Source organism: Sipha flava, unplaced genomic scaffold, assembly GCF_003268045.1.
Source record: "Sipha flava isolate LNK unplaced genomic scaffold, YSA_version1 289_pilon_pilon, whole genome shotgun sequence".
Lineage (NCBI taxonomy): Eukaryota > Metazoa > Arthropoda > Insecta > Hemiptera > Aphididae > Sipha > Sipha flava.
In genome coordinates this window covers 262,808-274,260 of record NW_020272960.1, presented here as the reverse complement: position 1 = coordinate 274,260, position 11,453 = coordinate 262,808, and the positions used below count along the sequence as shown (strand labels likewise).

General features: G+C 29.4%; 1 protein-coding gene across 1 annotated transcript; it reads left to right on the top strand.

Moving 5' to 3' along the window:
• Positions 1–1,650: 1,650 nt before the first annotated feature.
• LOC112685730 (zinc finger MYM-type protein 1-like) lies at positions 1,651–4,522 on the top strand. Its single transcript, XM_025557695.1, has 5 exons — positions 1,651–1,829; positions 1,933–2,115; positions 2,916–3,002; positions 3,123–3,209; positions 3,303–4,522. The coding sequence occupies exons 1-5, from the start codon at positions 1,796–1,798 to the stop codon at positions 4,520–4,522; spliced, it is 1,611 nt and encodes a 536-aa protein (XP_025413480.1). The 5' UTR covers positions 1,651–1,795.
• Positions 4,523–11,453: the final 6,931 nt, after the last annotated feature.

Sequence of the window (11,453 nt, the reverse complement as noted above, 5' to 3'; positions counted from 1 at the left end):
AATTATTATATATATTAATTATATTAATTAATATATATTTACGATATTTATTGGCATCTAAATTATGTAACTGAAGTCCGGGAAAAAAGAAAGTTTTTTACCCCCAAATTTTACACCCACGATGAGTACTTGTGTGAAATATGCACCTATAACATCTGTGGACGTTGAACGATCGTTTAGTACTTATAAAATTATATTAACTGAAAAAAGAACCAACATGACCCCACAAAATATGGAAATGTATTTTGTAATTAATTGTTATGAAAACAAAAAATAATAGTTTTTTTATATTTAAATATTTTTTTGATTTAATTTGATGTTGAAAGGTTCAACATTTCTATTTTATTATTTGTTTAAACTGTTTTAAAAACATATAATGATATTTTTTTTTATATATATAAATATTTTGTTGATTTAATTTGATGTTGAAAGGTCCAACACTCCTAATTTTGTTATATTTGTTATGTTGTAAATTTATTAAGTTTGTAGTTGATAAAGTAATATAAATTTATAATGCATATTTTGACCCTTTTTCTTTGCATATTTGCATCATATTTGCCACATTTTTAGTGCATATAATTCCGGTCTCTATTTATAATCAATGACATTACATACAATAATTGTGTATCCCATTACAATACGTGTGTACAAATTTAACGCCATCGCCACCGCGGCAGTGTGTGGGGACCTTAAATCTTGTACACAACGTACAAAAATAAAAACCAGTTTACAATAATCAAATACAGATCTAGTGAGTTTCTTTTAAAAATAAACGACTGAAGATTATTAATTTCCCACATTGCGCCGTCGCTAATCAACGCAACTACAACGATTATAACGATGCCGACCACAACTAACTTGCGCCCGCAGCGCCATATAACGTTACCGACCAAATAGTACGCCACCGAAAAACCATCCAGTGAGCTATCTATACTATCTATAATCAATGGTTTAACGCAGTGGCGCCGAACCCTATATACAGGTGGGGCGACCGCCCCACCTTTAAAAGTGGATGGGTGGTCGTAGATTCCAGGTGGTTAGGGTGGTCGTGGGTGTGGATGAGAGATGTTGTGATATATAAAACGTTTTCACTACCTATAGTAAGTATTAAGTAATAAGTATAAAGTTAAAGTAAGTACTAGGTACTTATGCAGTTAACAGTTATGAATACCTAGAAGGCTAGAACCTAGGTATCTATTGCATTATTACAGTATGTCAGTAGTCAGTATTACTGTAACTTATCATATAAACTGTTACCATAATATTAGTAGCTTGTGTAGTTGTGTCAATCGGTTACTGTATACGGTTGTACATATATTATGCAATATGTATAAACGATTTTTTATGAAAGTGTAATGATATCAATACAATTATTTATGTGACATTTTATACGAGTTATTACGAATTACGGTTACCTCTACGTATGGTTTAGAAATGGATAAAAGTCAAAGCCAAAATATTTGCCCATATATCTACTGATAGTTTGATTGAATATTATGTAGGTATTGTGGGATTATTTATCGTTGGCCGTAATCGGGAAAAAAATCTAAAATTATCTCTAAATCCAATAACACCAGTCGCGCCATCATATTATATTGTTATGTACTTATGTGTACGGACTACGGACGTACGCCGTACGGTCGGTATACGTCTGCGACGACGCACTATTATATGAAAAATATTTTTAGACTGTGATAAAACTGATAAATAATATTATTATTATGGTTAATATTATTGTTATGCGGGCTACAAGCTACGAGTCTACGACTATTCGACATTCGTTAGTCAAACACTTATGCCAATACTTTCTTTGAATATTGTTCTACCTAGTACGTACCTTTGGTACCTTTTACGTGATATTCATATTTACTAATTACTTTTATAACTTCTTATTTATATAAAAAATAAATAAATACGTAATAAATATGTCAGAAAAGTTTATAATATGCGTTTGTGGAAAAAAACGGGAGCAACTAAATATCACCAATTGGAAAAGACATTTGGACAATTGTAAGGCACGAAAAACTAAAATGTCTTCTCAGCCAATTTCTTCCTTTTTTCCAATACCGAAAAAAGTCCGAATGAATACAGAATCTAATTATTCTTGTTCTAATGGTAAGTATTACTATTTACTTGAATCAATAGTTTTTAAATTTTAATCAGTTAAATTAAATTTAAATTTAATGGGTAATAGGTATATAGTTATAATTAGGCTCGGAAGTTGTAGGAGTTGCATATTTTTCTGTATGCTCTTAATTTATAGAAGACCAAGCTAGAAATCCGTTCTATACAATGACAAGTTTAAATATAAAAATTAAAAATGCTTTTTTTTTGCATATTTTGTCAATTTTCTAAAAAAAGTGCATATTTCTCAATTTTCTTTGGATTTTTATGCTTGTTTCATATTTTCAAAAAAAATTTATGTTTTCTTCTAATAATTATGGTTTTATTATTTTATTTTCGATAAAAAAATTAGTAAAACTTCATACAACTTTTATTATATATATATATATATATATTTAGATTGAAAAAATTACAATCCATCAAACACAAAACATTAAGCCAAACAAAAAAAAATATTTATTTTTGCATATTTAACATTTTTCATGCATATTTTGTCTTTTTTAGCTCCTATAACTTCCGATCCCTAGTTATAATATATTATAATATTTAATATATTTGTATATTTAATAAATTGAATGAAAACACTATATTTAAGTATTGAACATCATCATTACAAAATTGCTATCTGGGGAATAAAAAATACATAATTTATTAATAATTATTAATTACTTATGACTTATCTAATGGCTAGAAATGTATTATAATTTATGTATTTATAATATAAATTTAATATATTATAAAAATATATAATATAATATAAAAATAAGTTTACTTAAATAAATCATGTTTAGTTTTCCCAAATGATCCAAGCTCCAGTGTTCATAGTGATAAGCCAGTTGAACAGAGCATGTCTACACCTAGTTCTTTTAAAGAAACTGGTAAGTACAAATCTTATATTTAATAATATTTACTCGTGTATTCAAAAAATGATTGAAAATGTAATATATAATTAGATTTTGGATAAAATAATTATTTTATTTTGTTTAAATATTTTTCAGTATTTCTAAATGATTCAAGCTCCAGTGTTCATAGTCATGAGCCAGTAGAACAGAGCATGTCTTCACCTAGTTCTTTTAAAGAAACTGGTAAGTACAAATCTTATGTTAAATTTAAAAATTTAAAAATTAAATTAAAATTAGTTAAAACTAAAAATTGCTTATACAGAATTATATTTATAGAAATTGAATTTGAGGATGATCCTGCTGCTTTTAGCCAAATAAAAGTATTAACACCAGATCTTATTGACTATTTTTTCAAAAAAGGACCATCTCAACCGTCTTCAAATGATCTTCCCAGTAAAATATTTCCAAAAGATATCCATGGCCGATGTTTTCATGAAAACTTGTATTGGAAGAATTCTCCTAGCGGAGAATTGTCTAGGAGAAAGTGGCTATCATACTCAAAAAAATTAAACAAAATTTTTTGTCATTATTGTGCTCTCTTTGGAAAAAATGAACAAATAAACTGGAGCCGTGAAGGGTTTTCTAATTGGAAAAATGCATCTGCCAGAATTGTTGTACATGAAACATCGGAAGCACATATTATGGCATCCCTCAAAGCAATCTACAGGGAAGCAGCTTTTCCATTGATACCATCTTTAACAGAAAAATCTGCAATGATTGTTATTCAAAACAAGGAAATTGTTAGTCATTTAATTGACATAACATTGTTCCTTGGAAGACATTGCCTATCATTTCGAGGACATAGAGAAGGCTGGAAAGATGAAATACGCGGAAATTTTAAAGATCTTGCAATTCTTTTGGCTAAATATTCTCCACCATTGGCAATGCATATTAATGAAATTCAAAACTGTGGGAGAAAGACTCAAAACTTTTTATCGTGGCAACGGCAAAACCAACTGATACAAGCCATTTCAACAAATATTAAAAATGTCATTCAGCAAGAGTTGTTTAATGCTCATTACTTTAGTATTTCATTAGACTCAACCTTCGATATATCAAAGAAAGAGCAGTTATCTATGGTTATCAGGTATATTAATAAGAAAACTGGTATAGTATGTGAACGTCTTATTGCAGTACGCCAGGCAATCTCTACTACTGGAAGACACTTGTTTACAATGTTTGAGGAAATTTGTGGTGAATTAAATTTAAATTGGAAGGAATTTTTAGTTGGGCAATCGTTTGACGGAGCTGCATCAATGCGAGGCCAATATAATGGTCTTCAGTCGTTCATTAAAGAGCAAAATCAATGTGCTACTTATGTGTGGTGTTGGGCTCATCGCTTTAATTTAGTGATTGTTGATGCAGTAAGTTGTTGTATTGAGGCACGTGATTTATTTGGCAACTTAGAAATGCTATACGACTTTATTGGAAGTAGCAAACACCGTGTTAATCTTTATTCTAGTTACCAAAAAAAAATTATCCAGGAAAGCCGTTAAGACAATTAAAGAGAGTTGAAACAACTCGTTGGTCATCACATGCATCTGCACTACAAACTACTTTTGATACGTTTGATGCTATAATTTATACTTTACATAGTCTAGAAATTGACGATGCCTCTCATCGTGTCTGCAGTGTAAAAGCTAATGGCTTAATGGAGTATTTATTATCAGAGCGTTTTGTTTTGACTGGAATGTTGTTTATAAAAATATTTGATATGACCAGTCCACTTAGTAAATTCCTTCAAAAGAAAAATATTGACTTATTAGCTGCGGTTAACTATGTACAAAATATACTTACTAGAATTAAAAATCTTCGAAATGATATTAAATTTGGAAATTTAATTGATCAAAAAAATAAATTTATTCAATCTAAACAAAATGATTATTCTTTTACTCCTATTGTTTCAACGCGAATAAAACGCATAAAAAAATGGTTGGCGAATCAGCATCAGATGAAAACATTACTGACCCTATTGATCATTTTAGAATAAAAACGTACATTGTAATTTTAGATATTTTGACAACACAAATAAGTGAACGTTTCAATGAAAATCTTTCACCATTGTATAAAGACATATCACTTTTTCAAAGAAAACGCTTAAGAAAAGTTGAAAAACTTTCTTCTAGTTTACCTGTGGATGCATTTAATGCATTTGGTAGTATTTATGGGAAGTTTTGTTCAGCTGACATTCTTAGAAAAGAATATCTACAGTTTTGTAGTGTATATTTTAGTTTTGAAAACCTAATAAAACTTCCCCAAAAATTTCATGAGAATGATATTTTACATTATGACACAGAAGAAGAAGAAAAAGAAGAAGAAGATGAAGAAGAAGAAATTGAAACAGCTGAAGAAAACCAAAAAACCATTAGTACCATTTATGCAGTGTGTCATTCTACAGGACTTAAAGATGTTTTTCCAAATATTTATATTGCTTTAACTATAATATTAACGCTTCCAGTTTCAAGTGCCAGTCCAGAGCGAGCATTTTCAAAATTGAAATTAATCAAAAACCGATTAAGAAGTACTATGAGTGAAGATAGATTAGAAGGACTAATGTTGATAACATGCGAGAGGGATGTTCCAGTAAACACAGATGAAGTTATAAAAATATTCGCTTCATACTCTACAATTTTAAACAAACAACTATTATAAATTTATTTTATATCTTATATTTTTTTTATATTTATTTATTTTTAAGTTAAATTGTTAAAACAAAGTGTTTAATCTAAAAAACTGATTAATAAATAACTATTAAATTTATTTGTTTTTTAGCATTACAAGCCATTAGGACCTTTTACTGTCAATACTAAATTCTTTTATCCTTCATCCTCCTTCAATTCTTCCATTCTTCTTCAAATAACTATTAAATAAATAATACAAATTAAATAACAACTGTATATTTACTTATATATATTAATCACTGTATATTTTACCTTAACTGCTCTATTTTATAAGAAATTAAAATTTAAGTAAACATGGCATTTCCATGTTTGTCTGTTATAATAACATATATTGGCTACATTTGATATACACTGTTATTGTCAATCCTTGTCAAATTGGTAGCACGGAGCAATGCAATATGATTTTTCCATTTTGGGTGAGTACATAATAAACGTATTTAGAAGGGGAGAACATGTTAGAAAAAGTTTATGACCTTTTACGTTGCGAAAGAGTAAGTAGTGGGGCAAGAGAGGGTATTTGGGTGCAGGGGTGGGTCGTGGGTATTAATTTTTGTACTTTGCCCCACCTATAAAAATTGAGTTCGGCGCCACTGGTTTAACGTATAAAATTACTGAAATATCGTTATATTAAAATAACGTTATCGTTGTCGCAACACATGTATTATACTGTGATTATACTAATATCATAATATATAATGGTATTAATTATTTAATAGTAAAATAGTGTTAAAACAGTGACTGCTATCACAATATTATATTCACCATCAGCCCAGTTTACGATAAAAAAAAGTAGAAATCACTGGTATCTCAGTATCTGAATAAAAATATGCAACAGCTACTTTGGAATGACTGTGAAAAAATCATTGCTGCTGCTCGAACGTAAACGATGGGTTTCAATTGTAATACTAAGTTTCCTCGTCTGTGTTGTACTTTTATAGCCTTGTACTTCTATACAGTTTTCGTGACTCACAGATGAGGGGTGGGGAAAAAAGTTACGTTAATTACCGCATAAGTTTGAGTGTAATTCAAAACTCGAAAATTTTGTTGAATAAAAATAAAATACGTCTTACAAAACAATGGTATACGCCAATACAACATATAACAATGGTAAGTAACGATATAGGCGACAACGGTTTTATCCGCCCTTGTACAACAATCGCTTTGTTCATTAGTGTTGCACAACAATATAGTTTCTGTCATTGATATCAGTATCGTATGGCGATATCGTAAAATAAACGATAACGATATCGAAAACCGATTAATCGATAAAATCAAATACACATTTATAAATAAGTAAAGGCAACTACCTAGAACGATAAAATTTAAAAGACGGAAAGCTTTTTGATAAGTTTTTTATTGATATATGTCATTCATACAAAAAAATAATAATAATAGAAAACTTCTTATTTTGTATTTACAAAAAATTATTTTATGTTTACTTAATTTTCCAAAACGTATAGTTTTAATTAGGGTACTTCATAAAAATTATCATTACACGTTTTCATTAAAATGTGGTGGACATCCATTGAAATTTTTCCGAAGTAGGCTAAATGCTAAATAAGCAAGAAAGAAAATTCAAATTGATTAAGGTACAATTATATTTAGTTATTGAGGCAGTAAATTTTTATTGCTTAAAACCGTAAAAAAGTTACATCAATATCTGGATATAATTTTTTTAAAACTTAAAACAATGCAATATTTATTTTATTGACGAAATTTTCTTTTGGATTTGTTATGCTTAAAAAAGTTTTAATATGATAGAAAATAGAAATTGTAACAACTTAATACCGATATCAAAATACTTTCGATTAATTAGTAACATCGATGTTAGTAAAATTGGTCCGGTACCGAATTACGATATCGTTGCACAACATTAATATTTATACTATACATTTTAAACGTCAAGCTGTAAAAGTAATGATTTTGCACCGAACGTAAATCAAAAAAAGATTTTAGACGTGCGTTACGCCAGCACCGTCCATTAGGAAAATTTGATTTTTTTTCTATCAATAATTAGCACGTAATTAGCATGAATTTGCATGACCAATTTCGCAATTTGCATGTCATCCATTTCTCCAGAATCGCAAAAATTAACGGGCGGTGCTGGCGAAACGTTTCGCCAGCACCGCCCAATCGCAAAAATGGAATTTCATATATTTTTTCATAGCTATTATTTAGCACGCAATTAGCATGAATTTGCACGGCTATCCCCGAAATTCGCTCGATCGTTGTTTCCGTGCAATAACGTATCCAAGAATTTGCGCGTTTCGCCAGTACCGCCCAAAATCGAAATTTTACGAATTTCTTTCTTTTGAGCTTTTTTGTTCTTTAATATTTTAAGTTAGATTTTTACTATAATATTATAGTGATTATACTATTATTACGACACCACGGCCGCCCGCGACAGTCTCCTAGTGATGACGGTAAGTGTAATATAGACGCAGCGGGAAGATTTCTTTGTTTATCCCTTTCATGCGCGAGGTTTTGAGTATGCTCCACACCCTTGTTGCACGAATATATACATATATACATATAGACGAATATATATATTCACTACTATTTTGTATTTAGAATTATATCCAAATATAGATTTTAGAAATGATACAAAAAATTAAAATTGTAGGAAGTTACCAAAAGTGGGACAGTGTATTTCAATCTATTTTTGACGCAATATGTTCACAAATATAAGAAATTGTGAAAAAAGTAAGTTAACTGCTGTTTCTTTTATTTGTAAAATGCTTATGTTACCTTTCGCCGTACAATATAATATTTTACTCATTTAAACAAAGTGAGCATTAAATATGAACTAATCTAGATAACTAGATAATTAACCTAAATAGATAATTAGGACATTTTGATACATTATTTGGCATATTATAATAGATTCTATATTAGGCAGCTTTTTACTGGGGCATATTTACAGGGAGGGGGGATCATGGGATCACACTAAAAATGTTACTTTTCATGATAGTGAAATATAATTTAAAATATTTCTTTGTACCTATACCTATCACTACATTCATTTTTTTCATAAAAACATTCCGTATGAAGTATTGTGTGAGTACTATATGATTATAATAGACATCAATAGGTTGGTTATTATTAGGACCCGGAATTTTATGCATTGGCATATTTTTATATATTAAATTAAAAAGTAGCAAAAAGTAGCAAAAGTAGTAAGACGAAAATTTGTATCTTAATCTAATGTGTTGGTATGCGAAATTAAATTTGGTACATTTTTGCATATTTGGAACATTTCAAATTATTATGCATATTTTAGTATTTTTCTGAAATATAATACATATATAGAAAAAATATTACGAAGTTATTAATATTATTATTTATTACTTAGCGCATGTCCATAGTAAATTCCGTGAATCGTGAAGTTATATAATTTAATTTTTGTGTTATAATAAAATGTAAAGTTTGCTAAAAGTACCAATAGGATAGTAACTCTCCAGGTAACTTTAAGAATATTATAAAAATCCGCTTGATTTGTTTAAATTGATTTTCATTTGTGACTTTTTGTTTAGATAAGTGAGTGTTCAAAATACAATTTAATTTCAATACAACATACAGTTTCATAGAGTCAATAAAATATATAAAATACAGTTGATATATTTTAAAGTATATTTATTGTTGAATATTAATTATTTAATGAATTGTATACATTTTAAAATTAAATAAATTTAATAAATTATTAACATGCATTTTTTTTTGCATATTTTGAGTGCATATTTGAATGATAACCATCGTTAAATGCATGCATATTTCGTACGTTTTTAGTGCATAATTCCGGGTCCTAATTATTATATTATAATATACATATTACCATTGATTATAAATTTATAATCAATGATATTACCTGAATCGTTTTGTTTAATAAGGCTGAGATCATACGGCGTGTGTCGCGGTATAGCGTGGTACAGACACATTGATTAAATATACATAGATAGCCTACGGCTATTTACAATTTGGAATCTAATATATCAAAAGCAAAAGGTATCAATAGCTAGTGTAGCTGCATTGTTTATTGACACTTAAACATTTTTCAAAAGTAAAAATAGAAGAGGAATACAATTGAGGGTAGGCGTCCGCCATCAAAAACCGGTTTGAGTATAGAATATAATCCGAGGACTGCGATAAGAAATTCAACTATTTCTATAATAATATAAATAATATATTTTAGAACGTTTCGGATATTATAAATCAACTTACTTACATAATTCAAGTATTTCACTCGAATGGTCAATCATTTAAAATTTTTAATTCATAAGACGTTACCAATAATGTACAAACATGAATTACAGTAGTACAGGCGTACAGCATACGTGCTTAAATTATTTTATGATATTTTTATGAATAATATACCATATTAACTTTATTGTGTGATAGTTAGAAACATACTTAAACGCATTAGTCGCCTTACAACAATATGCAATAATATACTGCTAATACTCTTTGTTACAATTCGGCACTTATTCTTGCCTATCTTTTTTTTTTTTTTTAAATCAATCAATTTCCAATATAATCCCAGAAATTTACCACGTCCTCATTGAATTTGAAATGCTACATAAATACATTGAATACCTTCGGATATTATTATTATAAACTTACCATAATGATAATAATTTTTTAAGTAAAGGCTGTATGAATAACAATAAAGAAATGTTTTTTTTTTTTTTTTATTAGATAAAATAGAATATTTACAATCTGTAATTTATATACATACAATAAGTAAATATGATGACAAAAAAAAAAAAAGGTAGGTATAACGTGAATGGCGTGAGGAGGGAGGTCCACCAGTGTGGATACCCTCTAACTTGGGGGAGAGAGCTTTATTTTATTTTATTTTTAATTTTATTTTTTTTTATTTATTTATTTTTTCAATTAGTGCAGGTCGGGATTCAGGAGATCACGACACCAGTGTCTTTTTAATCGACGAGGGGGGTTATTAGGCATGAATTCACTGGCCAAGTTGGAAATCAATGGATTTGTGTGGTTAGCTATTTTGGTGTGTAACTTTTTGTAGTAGTTTTTGGCTGTTTTGGAGACTGTTTCAATTTTAAGATCCTTGTGAAGTGAGAGATTTGAGACGTACCATGGCGCGGATGTTATTAGGCGAAGGGAAATAGATTGGAAGGCTTGTATGGTCCGTATTTGGGAAGGCTTGGCACATCCCCAAATTTGTATGCCACATGCCCAGATAGGTTTTAGCATTAATTTGTATAATAGTAATTTGTTGTCAATAGAAAGTTTGGACTTGAGGATAGGTCGTAGTAGATGAAGTCTGGTGTTAAGAGTCTTTCTTTTAATTTTGAGGTGTGGGCCCCATGTTAGACGCTAGTCTAAAATTAGACCTAAGTATTTGGTTTGAGTTGTGGTTTGGATTGGATTGTTTTGAAAATAGATTGTAGGAAGAACAGCTTTTCTTAAAGTAAAAGGAATGTGAAAGGACTTGTCTGTATTGATTTTTATTCTCCATTTAGTGGACCATTGTGAAATATTGTCAAGATGAATTTGGAGGTTTTGATATGCTGTTGTGGAATCGGGATGGGATGAGAGGATTGCCGTGTCATCAGCGTAAGTGGCTATCAGTGTATTTTCAAAGTTGGGAATGTCAGCTGTATAAATGTTGTAGAGGTCTGGTGATAGATCACTTCCTTGGGGTACTCCTGCTAAGATTTTGAATTGTGATAAGAGGGAGTCTCCTTGGCGGACGAGAAATGAGCGGTCATGTAGATAT

Coding starts and splice junctions, on each gene's coding strand:
- LOC112685730 (XM_025557695.1), top strand. CDS start 1,796: ATGCCAATACTTTCTTTGAATATTGTTCTACCTA. Junction 1,830..1,932: donor TTTGAATATTGTTCTACCTA/GTACGTACCTTT, acceptor TAAATATGTCAG/AAAAGTTTATAATATGCGTT. Junction 3,210..3,302: donor TAGTTCTTTTAAAGAAACTG/GTAAGTACAAAT, acceptor TTATATTTATAG/AAATTGAATTTGAGGATGAT.